We start from the raw sequence: 18,279 nt of genomic DNA, 5'->3' as shown, positions 1-18,279 counted from the left end.
ATTTTCCACATATATCTAGTGTTCCCTTGTGCATTTCTGTTGATTGCTTTATCTTTCATTGGTGTTGATTTGAATTAAAAGTTGATATAGAAAATTTTAAGTTTTAAAGGGATACTAATTCACCCACCCTCCCCCTCTCAGTATCTGGAGTTTTCAACATGTTATGCATATTCCAACTCATTTGAGTGATGCTTGAGTCAACTTTGACCATGACAAATACTCTCATTGGTCAGCCTATACTTACCTACGCATTGAATGTGGACATCAAATCTCATTGAAAAGCATATAACCGAAGCAAAACAATATACTTACACTATTCACTCATCAATAATCAAAAAGCTCATGTACGTTGAAAACACAACTCAAACGAATGGGCACACATCACCAACTTAGATATAAATTAATGTCATACCAATATTATAAAAGTTCACCATGTTAAACTCCATCTATTTTCTATAAGATGAAACTATTCACATTTTTAACTTTGATTTTTAAACAATTCCAATAGTAAATTGGCATTTTCTTAGCATGTATAATTCATTTTAATTGGGATAAACAACTACTTAATCAAAATTGGTATCTAATGACAACATTCAAATTAAGGTTACTATTATCATAATCAAAAAATATTTAAATTAAATAAATTAACTAGATGTAAATCAATAACAACTAACTAAATGTGATTACTATACAACATATATAAAAATAATAAATGACTAATGATTAGCATATATTGAAACGTAAACGTAAAAGAATAAAGAAATCAAAATATCACATCAAGGTACAACTAGTTAACAAGGGCCACAAAAATAAGTGAGCATTACACATCATTTTCACTTTATGTGTTAGGTTCATTATTGTTTTGAAGTTGTTGAATTGATCATTTTTATAGGTTTCACTAAAGTGATCATTACTCACATAATTCAACAAATTCCCCAAAGATGATTAAACAAATACCATATATTCCATAAAATGATTTATACACTTTAAAATTAAGTTTAATCAAATTCTTAAAAAAAAACATCAATCAAGTTTCACTATAGAAAATATAGGTTAAAGTTCCTACATAATAAGTTGCCTCATGCAAACACAAAAATCAAATATACAAGCACACCACAACAAGACAATTTATCTATTTATATCTTATTAAATCTAAGAATTTAAAATAATATAAAAATAATGCATTAAGGTATAGTAGGTACAACAAGGGCCACAAAAGTAAATGAGCATTACATGCATCCTTTTCACTTTATGTGTTTGGCCCATTTTGATTAAAATTTCTTTTGTGTAAAATAAGTGACATCTTTTGACATCATCTTTAGACATATTTTGCATGTTTGCTTCTTATCTCAATTATTGTTTTGAAGTTTGTTGAATTAATCATTTCCAGAAGTTTTATTAAAGCAATCATCACTTACACAATTCAACAAATTTTGTAAGGATGCCAACAAACACCATCAATTCCTTATATTGATTTATACACATCACAACGAAGTTAGAAACAAATTCTTGCAAAAAGATATCGAACACTGCGCTCTTGAAAATATAGGCTAAAGTTCCTACATAAATTGTCTCCCGCAAACACAATGATCAAATCTACAAGTAGTAATCTAGACCACAACATGACAATAATTTTATCTATTTATATCTCATTAAATTTAAGAATACAAAACAATATAAAAGTAACGCATCAAGGTACAATACAAAAATAAATGAACATTACACGCGTCCTTTTCACTTTATGTGTTTGGCCCATTTTGATTAAAGTCTCTTTTGTGTGATAACAAGTGACATATTATGACATCATCTTCAAACATCTTTTGCATGCTTGCTTCTTGTCTCAATTATTGTTTGGAAATTGTTGACTCAATCATTTCAACAAGTTTCGCTAAAGCAATCATTACTTGCACAATTCAACAAATTCTTCAATTTCTTAAAGTGATTTATACACATTACAACCAAGATATAAACAAATTATTATAAAAAGACATCAAACACTGTGCTCTTGAAAAAATAGATCAAAATTCCTACATAAATTGTCAAACACATACACAAAGATCAAATCTACAAACAAGACCACAACAAAACAATTACCAGATAATTGTATCTTATTAAATCTAAAATACTCATATAATGACAAATTAATTTCCAATATCATGAATTCTCATATCTGTTTGCATCCCACAATTTGGTACCCAATCCCAACTCTTTAATTTAAATTGATTAGTTGCTTAAATAATATTAATCTAATCGACCTTTATTTAAACGTTTGTTTCCACGAGATTATCCATCCCATTAATATAGATATACAATAAATGTCGGTGCCTAGGCCGAATAAAAGAATGGCGGTGCCAATAAATGATTTGATTATTTATTTTATTAGATGCTAACCCACAATACACGCTTCCTTAACTTTTCGAGAACCCATATTTAATGTGTAGATAATGAAAAAAATAAACCTTTGACAGAGAATAAAACACGAGGCACCAGGCATTCATTCAGTAAAATTATTTTCACTCATTCACAAAAGGGAACCAAATTCCCATGCGTGTAAGCTGCAGATTCACTCCATGGTTTTTGGAGTGCGTTCCGCAGATCTTGGAGCGCACGTACACCGTCCCCTCGAGAAGAACTGAGGAAATTTGAGCCTCTTTTAGACAATACTTTCTTAACTTCTGAGAGTAATTTAAAGCCATTGCATTGCTATGTGAGACAATAGTTAAAATGGCACATCAGTACTATCTTCTTAATTATATATAGTACTCAATAGTTAAAATGGCACATCAGTACTATCTTCTTAATTATATATAGTACTGTAGAAACTTGTCTAAATTTCCCTCCTTTATTTCATTGATTAAAATAAATTTTCGGTCGTATTATACTGTGCTATGTCAGTCAATAGTTAATATGGCACATCAGTACTATCTAAATAATTACATATAGTGTTGTAGAAACTTGTCTAAATTTTCCTCCTTTATTTCATTAATTTAAATAAATTTTCGATCGTATTATACTGACAGAGACTTAAACCGTTGTCATTTCGTCACCAGCTTAACGTACGTTAGGCGTGCAGACTGGCGAGAGAAGTGTGATTATGAAATCAAATACTGTCACACGCTCAGTTTGTTACAAACGTGATGTAGTGATATTTGTCTCTTACAGCTATCATCATCATCTCCCTCCCAACCTTCAGATCTGTCAGAAGGAGATCTGACCACCAAACCTTTTCAGAATTTGTACTGTACGCTGTTTGTTGTTCCACATTCATTTTAGCAAAAAGCAGACTTGATTTTATGTAAGATCAAGAGGGCATTCAAGCAATTATATAGTATAGAACTAATTATCATTTGTATAATACTTGTACTAATCTGAAAAACCAAAACTTGGAAGTGGGGAACTTCTGTATACAACCAGCCACCGATATTTCCATTCACAATACCGGGTCTTTCCCATACCCAAGAAAAAAACAATCCCAATTCACATGGAAGTGTATATATATATATATTATATATATAACTTGTCCTTGGCACTTGCACGTTGCGATAAAATAATACAAAATCATCTCAGCCAAGAATTCAGAAAGCTAAACTTGTAAACAGACTTTAATAAGGCTCCTTCCTGATTACAACTATTGGGCTTTGTACAGAATGTGTCCCATCTGCCCACGTCAGCAGAGCAGAAACAGTATTTGAAGTACCCGGATCTAGTTTTACTGGTTCGGCTCTCACAGTCACCGTGTAGCTGAGCTTCTCCTTTGCTTTTGTGAAGCGCAGGATGCTTGGCTGGACGCTTATTTGGACCCCATTGAGTGGGGACACCACCTTAGCAGTATACGTCGAGAGGGCCGGGCCCACATTCGTGACTGTTCTCACGAACACGGTGGCCAGATTTGAAGAAGAGATGCTCTGATAAAAAACTGCTGCAAAAGATGGGTAGTTGAGATTCCAAGCTTCGACTTTGGGACTAGGGCAGTTCACAACTGGCTGATGGGTTATAACCTTGAGAGATTTCTCTGAATAATTAAGGCCGCATAAGAACTTTACATAGTCCTCCATTGTCAGATCATAAATCAGCCCTGGGTCCACAGCTCTCTGAGGATCCACGTGACCTGCGCCAAAATCCACAGCGCTTGCTGCCTGCCCTGAAGATTCATCCATCAGGGTCTGAGCTCTGTTATCATGAACATAAGCGGTGGTCATAAGAGCAGACTTAATGGCCGCTGGGCTCCAATCCGGGTGAGCCCCCTTGAGCAAAGCAGCAAGCCCACTGACATGAGGACAAGCCATGGATGTACCAGAGATTATATTGAATTCCGTCCGCCTACGGTCAGATGAGAGCCCAGAGGGGCTAGTGGCACCGGTCCAAGCAGCCAAAATGTTGACACCCGGAGCTATAATGTCTGGCTTCAGGATCTCAGGCGTTTCAGGATTAGGCCCCCGTGCAGAAAACTCTGCCAAAACCGGTGCCGGTTTTACCCCCAATTTTGTCCCGTAGAACAATAAGGTCGCCGTAGCATTTCTTGTCGACAAAATGTAACGCCTAATAGTGTTCCCTGCAGAGGCCCCCACAGAAGCCGCAGGTAAAACGTGAGCATCCGCCACAAGCCCCTCTCCATCAGAAGCCTTATTCGTTAGTATCATTCCAATCCCACCAGCAGATCTCACCTCCATTCCTTTACCCACACGCTGATTATTCCCACGCTCACATAAAACCACTGTGCCCTTAACGACCTTGGGATCAAGAGTTCCCTCCATACACAACGACGAGGAGTAACTATCACCGCCGTCATCCATTCTCGATGCATCACCGGCATAAACAAGTGGAATCAATCTAGACCGACTCAGACCTTTCCCACTGTACAGAGAAACTCCCCGTATAATCTGCCCGTTGCCCAACAGAACATCTGCGGGAAAGTCCCGATCCAGAGTACCTGCCCCAATCGTTGCTATCCATGGAGCAACGTTTGTAACAGTCTCACGCCCAGGCCCCTCGTTGCCCGCAGAAGCAGATACAAAAACTCCTCTTTGCATAGCCCCGAAAGCCCCCAGAGCAATGCTGTCAAGATAATATGGAACCACACCACCACCGACTGAAAGCGAAATCACATTGACTCCATCCACCACAGCACGATCAAATCCAGCGAGAATATCAGAATCATAGCAGCCCGATGCCCAGCAAACTTTATAAGCCGCCAATCTGGCTTTCGGCGCTACACCAGTGGCGACACCGCGGGCAAAGCCCAACATGCTAGCCTGATCAACATACCTGCCCGCCGCCGTAGATGCAGTGTGAGTTCCATGCCCGTCGGAGTCCCGAGGTGACCGGAACTCCACAGTGTCGTTCAGGAAACCGCCCCTCATTGCCGCTTCATAGCCCTTGGAGAGAAACCTCGCACCCACCAGCTTGCGGTTACATGCAGAGCTCTCGAACCCGGGGCCCGTTTCACAAACGCCCTTCCAGCGTGCTGGAACAGGGCCAATGTTCAGGTCGCTGAAGCTCCGTCGCTCGGGCCATATGCCCGTGTCCATGATCCCGATTATCACATCGGAACCGTAGTCGGATTCCGCCCACAGCCCGCCGCCATCCGGTTTGAGCCCCAAAAACTGCGGCGATCGCGTTGTCTGAATCTGGCGAGCCTGGTCGGGAAACAGAGCAAGTATTCCTGGCACCTTCTCGAGCTCCGAAGCCTGTGAATCCGTTAGCCTGGTTGAAAACCCGCTGAACACAGTGTCGTAGACATGCAATAGCATGTCATTTTGGGTTTCCTCTTGTAGCTCTTCGGTCGTTAGGCCCTTCACAGACGCAACGCTGGATTTATACCAGTGCTCGTGCGTGGGGAAAACTGTGGGTTTTGCATCCACGTCCACACGAACTATAAAAGTCTTGATCTTGATCTCATTGCTGCCAAATCCCTGCACCGCCCACAATTGCAGAAGCACGAAAACAAACAAACCCATCCTCGACATTTCGTGCCAACCCATCTTCCCAATGAAGAACATAGAGCCCAATGCACTCAATTTATTGAAACCCACCGGCATCAAAATGCTCATTAAGTTGACGGGACTCGAACCCACGACCACTCTTGAATCCCTAGATTGAAATGAAACCAACTCTAAAAAGCATCGTTTTCACAACATACGGTGCGAGCCAGCTAATTCCATTACCCACACGCCAATCTGACACAACCAAATCTCACAATTTATAAGACAGAATGTAACCAACCAACCACCATAAACAGGTCTGAACTCTGAAGAGGAACAAACAATCAATTAGTAAATGTTTAGTATGGCGCATTTAACAGCTGTTTATAACCCAACGACCCATTTCACTTTTGCAGTAAAAGCAGCGTGCAGTGAGCGTCAGCGGACATGCCGATATTGACTCTGGAATAATGGACCCCAAATCCCTACTTCTTCGAATTCATCTTCATTTCTATTCCATGAAAAGATTTAATTGGGGGCAGTGGGCGACAACACGGCTGTCATTCTCTGCTCAATCACCACACATCTTTTTCATTGCATCCATTTCAAATCCCTCCTACCACTCTCAAAACGCGTCATACCTATCTCGCACTCATAGCTATCTGCCCAAATTAAAATCCTTTCAAAAAATATTATGCACGTACCGGTAAAGAGGTCATCTTCTTCTTCTTGAACCATGAAAAGAGTCAACACGCTTATGAGCTCAATAGCTACAGTATGCTCAATTTTTTTTCGTATAATATTTCGAGTCGGTGAACAAGTATGCCTCACATATATCATCAGCATCGGCGATCGTGTCTTTATTAGCTGTACACCCACACTTCCCAGGTCCCCAAGCCTTTCATATTCCACTACTACCTATAACATAATTAGGTGGCATAAAGAATATTAGACTGTCGGTTAATCCTTTTTCGGAAATGGCAAAAAAAATTTATTCGAAACGTGTGGTTTATATCAATCTCTCATTCTTTTCCTACTCTGGAATAGTCTTTCTTTTGTAGCTTTAATTACGTGTAACCCATCTAATTATACCGTGGCAGCACCGTTCTGAAACAGTTTTTTTTTTACAGTAATTGTTTTGGAATTCGATTCTGGGTCAATATTTCGAATCAAATTATCATACAATCAAATTCAAAAATAAAATTATAGTACGAAATTAGAGTTATCAAATTTCCGCAATCCATATTAACATTCAATAATTGTTTCCGCAATTCATATAAAAATTACACAATCGAATCCTAACCACAAAGACATCAGAACAGTGTTTGTTGACGTGAAAATGAATCGCTAAAACAGTGTCAATTAACGATAGAATTACTGAAGTTAAAAGAGTGTATAGTATGATTACGGAAGGAATTGGATGATTACATTTCCCCTTTGCGATCTGGTAAAGTATAAAAAATTCCTAATTTTTGGCTGTAGTGGGCTCTGACTCCTGACTCCTGCGTCCTGTAGGTTATCCCGAAACAGAAATGAAGCAAATTGGATTGGGCATCGAATCCGGTTGAACGCTGACACGATGACAAATTGTTGTATTCTTGGTAGACAAAAGTAAAGCGTGTGGACCAAGGTATTTGTATGAGAAAAATATGTGCTGTCCTTGATTGAATTCCTTCCTCTTTTATCACACCACCTCTTCCCTTCAAACTTTGTTTTGATACTTATCTTGAGCGTTGAAAAGCATCATAAAAAGATTGGACGCGACAATGGAAAAAATTTGATACCCTGTGGAAATCATTTATTTGAAGGGACATTCTGTTCAGCAACTTGACAAAGACATTCACAAATGGATAATGCCGAACCTCTGAGATTGAAACAGGCTTATCTGCATTGCACTAAAACTCGTTTCTTTTTACTCCATAGATAAATAATAATAGTATGGTAATTATAATTAAATTAAATAATAATAGTATGGTAATTATAATTAGAGTTGATTTCATTGTACTTTGAATACTATAGCTGTGGCATTTGATTTGATTTAGTTGGTGTATAAATTGACTCTTGTTTAGAGTCTAGAAGTTATAATTATCAATTATTATATCTTTTATTATTTTATATTTTTATAATGGATGTATGTCATTTGAAAAGCTGATATTTTCTTTCTAACAGTCATTTTAAATTAAATTAAGTAATTATGATTTAATATTTAATTAGTCTCAAGTTCGTATTGATGGTTTAAAAGAGAATTTAGATGAAATTGTGATTGAAATAGGGTATAGAAAAAAAGAGATGTCAATTTAATTGTTCCATTAGAATTAATGTTGATTATTTTAATTATTGAGTCTCTGCACTATCATGAGGAGCGGATTTAAAGTTGAGCTATATGGATAAATTTGAATGAGTTTATTGGTGTTCTCCAATCACAAGAAGTCATATAATTTCATTGTTATCTATGATTGACCTACAATATATTGTCCAAGACTTAATTTCATTTCATGACTACCTATATAGTACAATTCTCTAAATTCCTCTGTCTATATGCATGTATTTCATGATGAGATTTAACATGTCAATCAAGTGTGTGGGTAATTACAAGTTGCCAATATAAAAATGGAAAAATTATCTAGGACCTAAATCCATCCTACTTCACATGGTAAAGTAGTGAGATTGACCATATGAAAACCAGTGAACCGATCTCCTTGATTGAGAGTACACTTAATTAAGTCTTATGTTTATCCATGAGCCTATACCTAAATTGTATGTTATTGTTGTGATTTTTCATACCCTTGGAATGCATTCATATATCATTTAAATTGTTCAAAGTATCAAAACAAATATTTGTTTCTTATATTTGTTTCTACTTAATTGTTTAAGTGTCAAAATTATATATTTTAATTATTTTTATCTTTTTGAGAACCTAGGATAAGTGATCCTCGAGGCCATGTATTGGGTAAGGTGGATGAGTAAGGTACCCATCTAGACTTTGGGGGAGACCATTTCATTAATAGGTACATGGAGAGATTCCTTGTTCAACCCCTTCTTCCTTGAAAATGGTCCATGTTGAATACACTTCATGTGAGTGCACAATTTAAGACCATACCTTGCATTTATGACTTATAAGATGGTGGATGAGAGCCACATAGGATGTCATGTGTCCTTATCCAATTAAATAAGGACATGTGACATGTCACACACATATAATCTTCTATTTCAAGCTTGGATGGGGACTTACTCATTTTTGTTAAACAAATTTTGAAATAAGAGAAGAATTATCCACTTAGATAAGCCAACCCTATAAGAAGAGGTAACTCATCCTCCTTACTTGTTTTTATTAGGCGTTCTTGAATGTGAAGATTAATTATTTCATGTTTGTTGATTATGAGACATTGGTAAAATTTATATTTTATCTTGAGCATTTTTAGTGTCTTTTTTGTGCCCTTCTTGTGTTATGTATGACTCAAGGAGTGTAAGTGCTCCCATTTGAAGATAGAATTTGCAACACTTCTGAGTTCACTTACAAGTGTGTGAGCAAGTGGTGCATATGCATGCTACAGGTGTCTCAAGTGATGCGGACATATGTATCAATGTTATGTATTCTAGAGAAGTGAATGTCATTGGGTTGGTGAGAAAAGTAAAACTCCAACTAGCTACCTACCTCTAGATAAAGATTTCATGATGAGCATTATAGTAATAGACTCCTAATCAGAGAACATTGTTATCTTAAAAATGAGAAGTGCCTATTTGTGGAGTATATATGGATTTATCTTATACAACAATTCATTTTCATGGTGAGAATGTAAAGTTTCATAGGGAACATAGGTTCCCAGATAATATTGAAGATCGATACAAGTCACCTTGGGAAACATATCAAATGATAAAGTATTGATTACATTGTAAAAGATAAAAATTGACTATAATGAAGGAAAACGAAGTTCCTTCAACAATGTTCTCATAGATTATATCAGAATGATTAAATAGTTTAATTTTATCTTGGATGCATTTTTATTATCTTTTTCTAAGATATTTATTTTGAAACAAAAAATAAAATAGCTAACTGAAATGCTTCAAGAAAACATAATGGTAACAATTACTAAAAATGGATAAAAAATGTCTTTCTAATTACAATAATGGAAAATACATATGATAGAGAGCTTAGGATTAAAATCTAAAATCAGTGTTAAGGACGTCAATGCATCACATAGAGGTCTACATGTATCATTGTCATTCATATTCAAATGTCATGCCAAAAGTACCTAGAAAACATGAGAAATCAAAATTTTCAATATACCTAACTTACAAAACCAAAAAACCAAGAAAATAAATAGAAAATATCATATAATAATCTAAATAAATTTATATTTAAATGGTTTAAATAAATCGTATAAATAAATTTAAAAAAATTTAAAATTCAAACCACCATTATGCTAAACTAGATAAGTAGCTAATCTCTCTCTCCATTTACTCTAGTTGTTATCTAAATATAAATTCAATATTGATGTATATTTTTTTAGTCATTTGGAACTAAATTAGAGATTAAGAATTGAAAAAATAAAAACACATGCGCACACATATAGTTAGAGTTGATATTTTTAATAAGTGTCCAACAATGACTAGTACATACCTCTATTTCATCATCATAATTTTCTTAATTCATGAGAACATTTTTTTTGAAACACTGTAACAATAATATAATTATAGTATTCTAATATATTTTTGTAAAAATACATAATAGTTATATTGTTAATATAATAAATTATTAAACTATAAAACTGACATTACGTTATTATTTCTTATTCAATTATATTTTTTAATTATATTCAAAGAAAATTTACAAAATATTTAAATAATTTCAAACAAATATTATAAATATAATGATGCTATAACTACTAAGATTTTTTTCTATAATAAATATTATTCATTTACATGTACAAATTTTGGTGAGGCTATAAATTGATATAGATAAATACAATTTCTAAATATTAATTATGAAAGATATGATATTTTGAGAACAATGTCAAGAAAAGTATATTTTTGTTAATCAAGGTAAGGGATGAAGAGCATGCCCTTTCCTTTTACTCATTTATTATACACCTACAATTTACATCATTATAAATATATTGACCTATAGTACCTGTAGTCACATAAATCTGTCCACTTAATTAAATGAATACTTAGTATTTATTTGATTATTTAACCATCAATTAATAATTAATTAAATTAATATTTAATTAATTCATCTTAACCCTCTTCTCCTATTAATTAAATAAATTATTCAATTTATTTGATTTAATTCACTTAACCAAATTCATACCATTAATTAAATAAATAAATCATATTTGTTTAATTAAATCTTCTCTCACATTTAAATAAATTAATATTTATTTAAATCCCCCAAAATCCCACCTCTCACATTTAAATAAATTAATATTTATTTAAATCCCCCAAAATCCCACCTCTCACATTTAAATAAATAAATCATTTATTTAAATCACCTTTATCCTCCACCCACTTGTATTTTCCTACAAAAGCAAGTTGCACAATTATTTTAAATAAATAATTTATTAAAATCACCTTTATCCTCCACCCACTTGTATTTTCCTACAAAAGCAAGTTGCACAACTATTTTAAATAAATTATTTATTTAAAATCCTATTTATCCTCACCCACTTGAAACCTTTAATGGTTTCCCTTAAAGTATTCAAACTTGATGGCTTTAAAGTCTTCAAACTTGATGGCTTTAAAGTCTATAATCTTCTTAAGACTTTAATGGTTTTCCTTAAAGTCTTCAAGCCTTTAATGGTTTCCCTCAAAGTCTTCAAGCATTTTAATGCTTTATCTTCATTTTTCTCATTTAAATAAATTAATATTTATTTGAATATTTATCCAAATGCAAATTACACCATTTAATTGAAATAAATGATTTTATTTTAATTGAAAATACCAAAATTTCTCCCACTTGCATTTTCCTACAAAATCCACTTGTATGCCTGAACCCTTTCTAGATTCTTCTAAACCCTTCCTAATTAGCCTAAATCCATCCCTTAAATATTGTCACATTCCTAAGCAAATTGGAGTCACTTCTCAAAGACTCCAAAGTCTTTGAAAAGCAATTAATGCTTTGTGTGTTCAACAAATTAACCCTCAAAGTCTTGGATAACCTTTGAAAGCTTTCAACCTTCAACCACTTAATCCCCAAAGTCTCCAATAACCATTAATGGTTACCTCAAACCCTCCCACATGGTTAAAACATTTGTTTTGACTCAACCTCTACCCAACCCAAAGGTCTCATCAAGCCTTTAATGCTTTGACCATGATTATCTCTTAATCATTTGCACAAAGGTTTATCCTTGGATTAACTCTTAATCCAATGGGTAATCTTAATTTAGACTTGACCCTTACCTTCTAGATAACCATGAGGTCTTCTCAGGCCTTTAATGCCTCCAACCTCTTCTCTCAACCCAATCCTATGTTGACACTTGTCACCATTTTATTGGTGCCAATTGTGCACATGGATCCCCAACTTTCAAACTTGGCCCTTGATTAAACCATTCAATCTTAACCCTTCATTTCCCCATTTCTTCTATAAATAGAACCCTTCTCCTCAAGCAAAAAAAGAAGCATTTTAGAGTATTGTTGTTATACTGGCATTAGCATAGAGCTTTTTCATAGCATCACTATCTACTCTTGCATAGTATTTGCTTATCATATTCAACCATCTTGAATCTCCATATGGCATCCATGGCTAGTGCTAAAAGCTGAGAGCTACACTCATTTGGGACTTGGAGAGGAGAGAAACAAGGGAGAAGCATCAAAAGGCATCATGGAAGCATCTTAGGGAGGCTCTTCTCCTTTCTTTTATTTTGTTAAACTTCTTTCATGCTTTTTGAAATCTCTCTTGATATGTTTGGAATGGTTTTTAGTTCTTTGTTTTGTTTTTATGGTTGAAACTAACTTATTAACATTGAACTTTGTTGTTGCCTTGTCCCCATTTCCATGACATCATTTGGTGAACCCGACGTGAATCAAAGAGCAATCATTTTGAAGACTACTAACTTTTGAATGTTTTAATTGACACACAGGTCATTCTCTTGCATTTTTCTTCTCAATTTAGCACCTTCGCAAATTGATACTTTAACGCTATTGTCTATAATGTTGCTCTTTCATGTTAAATAGCACTTCTGTTTTCACACAGAGTAGAGCTATTGTAACAAAGAGTTGTAAGAAAATTCCTTGTAACCGAAAACCAAAAATTTTAGGCTTGTAGAAGCCCACCAAAACATGCAGATTTTTCTAACTAATTATCTTTTGTGCAGGTTTTAACTAACCCCTACAATAGCATTATTTTTAGCAATTTTAGCTTAGGAAATAAATTTGTTCATATTGCTAACTTTGTCTTTCAAGTTAGGATAAAATAAATTCATTTTCCTTTTGGGTTAAAATCAACTACACTTTCATTTGGAGTTTTAAAAAGAACCATATCTTTCGTTTGGAGCTCTAAAAAAGAATCACACTTGTTCAAAGTTAAAAAGAATCACAAAAACAAACACGCAAATTTTTTTTTTTTGCAAAGTTAGGAACAAATTCTTTTGGTGCTTAAAATCAACAAGGCAAATTTTATTTCTTGCATCAAGATAAAACTTACAATCCACACTTCCATTTTTGGTGCAAATAAAATTCACAATCAACTTGTCTCATTTTTAAAGCAATATATTGCTGTTTTGTAAAACAATTTGGAGAATAACCTTGTGCAGCTAGGGTTTTGGACATAAAATCAAGATCTTGGAGAGATTTGATCCGATCTCACAAACGGCTTGGAAATTTTGCATCAAAATATTTTTACAGGTTGAAGACAGTATCAAGAGATCTCAAAGAAAAATTTAGATCTATTGGAGCATATTTTAATTTTCTATGAATTTTTTATGAATTTTCATAAAAAATTAATTTTGAGAGCAAATGAGCAATTTTTTTGGATTTTCTTACATTTTTGGAAATATCTCATAATTATACACAGGATCTATTCTTTGTGATTTTAATTTTGATGCAAAATATTTCCTAAAAAATTGGATCTTTAAAAATTAGGGTTTTTCATTGTTTTGATCAGATCTCACAAACGGATTTGAATTTTGGCATCAAATGTTTTTTGTAGGTCAAGAACATTCTCAGAGATTGGCAATAAAAAATTCAGAGTTTTTGGAGAATATTTGAAATTTCTATGAATTTTTTATGTATTTTCATGAAAAATTAATTTTGAGAGAAAATTAGCAAATTTTTTTGGATTTTCTTATATTTTTGGAAAGCTCTCTAATTTATACATAGACTCTATTTTTTGTTATTTTAAATTTTATGCAAAATCATTCCTCAAAAATTGGTTCTTTGAAAACTAGGGTTTTGCATTATTTTGCTCATATCTCACAAACTGCTCGGATTTGTTGCAGGAATTTTTTTATGCAGTTTTGGAAGACCATCAGGAGTGTCGAGTAAAAATTACAGGTTTTTGGGATCCATTTTTCATTTTATATGAATTTTTTATGATTTTTCATAAAAAATTAATTTTTGGAGCAAATTAGCAATTTTTTTTGGATTTTCTTACATTTCTGGAAAGTTCTTGAAATTTTACAAGTGGCCTTTTTTTGTGATGAATCAGATATTTGAATTGGTCAACAAAAAGCATTGTTGAAGGCCCCTATTTCACAAAGTCTTTTGGATCTAAAATTTACCTAACTTGTGTGCTTGCAGGAAGGGGTGATCATTTGAAATAATCCAAACTACTAACAAATCTTTGTTGCAGGACCTTGGAAATGGTTTTTGATCTTTCATTGTGTTCCTTGTTTTCATAGATTAGAAAACACTTCAATTGGTGCACTAAATTTGAACCAGTGTCCTTTGTGCCTTGGGCAATAGGCTCTTTTTGTTTCATCTTTAGAGGGCCTGTCTCCCTATGTGGTCATTAGGACTACTAGTGAGGAGAGAATGATCCAAGTGGTAGCGAGGAAAACCCACCTCTTCCGAACCACTATAAACAACTATATCCATGGTGAAAACTATGGATAGCATGTGTTGATTAGTTTATACCGACACTATGTCTCCCCATAAACCCGTTTGATCAAATTTATTTCATCAGTTGTAGGGTGTAACCCCTACCAGCTGGGAGCCTTCTGTATTTACAGAGCTGAAAGTGTCGCATGTATGGCCACACGAGTGAATGCCCTTACTAGGACCTTTTTGTTTTAGAAGCCAAAATCCTTCTAGTTGTTGGGTCAAGAGGTCGGACCTCTGGAGCGGCCCACACACATATGGTTCTTAGTAGAGATACAAAGTTTACCACAGGGACTTTTCGTGGGGATTGATGCTTAGCTGCCCGGAGAAGTGAGTGCTGAGGGTGGAGCCAATGGGGTCAAGCATCTAAATATCCGCTCTGAATAGCATAGCCTCGGGGGAAACCCCATGTGGGATCAACAACTATTGTCCTGGCCAGCCATAAGAATTGTGTTTGTCTTATTTTGAACAATCAAACATTCAAGATCAAACATCAAAACATTGTGTCTTTTGTGTCTTCAAGTGTATGCAAAACAATTTTACATCAAACAATACACTTTCTTTTGAGTCATTTTGAGTCTAAACACTTGCAAACATTGAGTCCTCATCAACATTGTGTCCTCTTGTCACGAAAAACAGTCAAAAAATTCAGATTTGGTCACAACAAACAACTTCACAAATTGGAAAAACTTACAGTCCAACAAACAAGAGCAATCAGTTTCAGAATTCTTGAGCTTCCTAAGTTATTTCTCTAAATTTTCATCTAGCGTTCAACCTATCTTTGGGTCTCACAAAGTCCATCATTGCTTTACACCTTACATTACATTCACATTTGTCTAAACTTGAGTCAAAAGGTCACTTGCTTGTCCTCATCATACTTTGTCAACACATTACATACAACAACATTTTGCTAAGTGGTCCCTCATCAAGGTCTATCACCTTTGGGTTTCATTTTGTCTTACTTAGAGTCAAGGTCAACTTACCTTATCAAGAGAAACTATCATCTCTTTGGAAGCCACACCTACTCTACTACATACATACTTGGTCTTACACTTTGGACATTGCAAGTACACTTCAGATTCATTTACATTCCATCCAACTCTTGGTCTTCCATACTCTTTCCATATTCATCTAATCTCAAACATCTCGGTCAATACCTAGTTCATGGTTGAAACCCGTTCCCAAAAATCTAGGAGAGAAACTAAAGAAGCTCAAGAGTCTGCAAACATGAGTTCCTATGAATATGACAATGATATCTTTTTCAATTCTGATCATAACACATTACCTGACATGGATGCTTATAGAAACATTCCAAATGTTGAGAACATGGATACTACAAACAACAATGATACACACAATGACAATATGGACAACTTTTCCATACATTCAACAGAAGTGGAAGACACCATTATGGATCCCCGTTTCAATAGATTGGCGGAAGAAATAATGAGGAGAGATAGACAATACTTCTTACAAGTGATGGCACAAAGTGGAGCCAAGATACCTCATGATTTTGATGTCTCAAATAATGCAAAATCGACCTTTGCAACAACCTCACTCCAACATTGATCAAAGGAGGCCTAATAGTGGAGGCAATAGAGGACCACATCTTGTGCCTGAATCACCATCATCTTTGTTTCAAAAACCCGAGGTCCCATACACACATGGTCAAGCATATGATACTCACCTTTGCAGACCATTATGGAAGTCTTATGTTGAAAAATATGCTCAATCACATGCCAATGCTAAGGACCAACCACCAAAGAAATTGGATATTCAAAGTCATGCTCAAAATTTGGACACAAGGAAACCCTGCGTCAAATTTGGGGGCAATGCACTAGAACAAACTCATGACATTCCTATAGATTATGGTATACATGGACAAAGCAGATATTTTGTTCCTCATCATGACTCTATACCAAGTGGTTCATATACACAACATCATTATAGACCTCCTCCATATGAACATGTGTATGATAAATACCATCCATATATGCAACATGCTCCTCCTCCACCCAGTGCTTCAGGCATGGGGTTTGGTCCAAGAAGTCGATCTCCACCTAAGAATAATTTGGAATAGCAAATCAAGGACTTACAAAAGAAAATGGAGGACATAAATACACCAAAGCCAACATACACAATGAGAGAGATATGTCCTTATCCATTTGACAAAAGCATTCCAATGCCTCCATTTCCTACACACTTTGTGATGTCTAAGCTTGATAAATACAGAGGCAAAGGGGATCCTAAGGCACACATAAGATAGTTTTTTCATAGCCTACATTGAGGTAGCAGCAGAAGAGACATATTTGATGAGATTATTCCCACAGAGCTTAGGTGATCAAGCTATGGAATGGTTCTCCCAACTCCCACCCGGAATTAAGTCTTGGGGTGATCTAGCAGAGGCATTTATCCAACATTTCTCATACAACATAGAGACAGACATATCAATCACTACTTTGTGCAACACCAAGCAAAGGGATGGAGAGTCTTTTTCATCATTTTTACAAAGATGGAGGAATCTAGCCAGTAGATGCTCTTGTGAAATTCCATAGAAACAAATGGTAGAAATGTTCACTCCAAATGTTAACAAAGACATTGGTTATGACCTAAGGAAAGCTTGTTTGTCCACCTTCAAGGATGTTATTGAAAAAGGCTTAGCAACAGAGAAGGTCCTAATTGAACAAGGAGTCATTAAGATATTCAAGGAAAACAAAGATGACTTTAAAGGAAAAGATAAGCCAAGATTTTGGAATAAAAACAAGAACACAGTCAATGATGGTGTTGTTGATGCCAATACAGTGCGACCCAAAATCATTTTTTCTGGATCAAACTATACAAACAATCAAGTGAATACTCAAACAACTTCCAAATCATGAAGGAAGTACACTCCATTGGGAGAACCACCAGAGTCAGTTTTTAAAAAGCTAGTGGCAAACAAAATAATAACAATTTCAGATTTTCCTCCATATGAGCCAAAGGTCAAACCAAATTGGTGGAATGATGATGAATATTGTGAATTTCATAAGAGCAAAGGTCATAAAATAGGTAATTGTCATCAACTGAAGAACGTCATACAAGATCTTATTGATAGAGGTGACATTGAGATTGAAGGACACTCATCCAATCAAGAACACGAAATGTTTAAAGAACCATTCCCAAAACATGACAAGGGAAAAGCTAAAGCCACAGATGACCAAACCAACTATACTAGAGCATCCTATAACTATGATTCAATTATCAATCACATTTCGATGGACAATTATGATGGACAATTATGTCTCTACCATTATCATCAAGGATTAAATCCCTGAGACTTCTA

At 34.9% G+C, this 18,279-nt stretch overlaps 1 protein-coding gene across 1 annotated transcript; it reads right to left on the bottom strand.

Annotated features, from left to right (window-relative positions):
• Window positions 1–3,329: 3,329 nt before the first annotated feature.
• On the bottom strand, window positions 3,330–6,700 carry LOC131050556 (subtilisin-like protease SBT1.5). The gene has a single exon (XM_057984758.2). The coding sequence runs from the start codon at window positions 6,048–6,050 to the stop codon at window positions 3,603–3,605; it is 2,448 nt and encodes an 815-aa protein (XP_057840741.2). The 5' UTR covers window positions 6,051–6,700; the 3' UTR covers window positions 3,330–3,602.
• Between the last annotated feature and the right edge of the window lie 11,579 nt (window positions 6,701–18,279).

Source organism: Cryptomeria japonica, chromosome 2 (assembly GCF_030272615.1).
Source record: "Cryptomeria japonica chromosome 2, Sugi_1.0, whole genome shotgun sequence".
Taxonomy (NCBI): Eukaryota; Viridiplantae; Streptophyta; class Pinopsida; order Cupressales; family Cupressaceae; genus Cryptomeria; species Cryptomeria japonica.
This window is presented reverse-complemented; position numbering and strand designations above follow the sequence as displayed.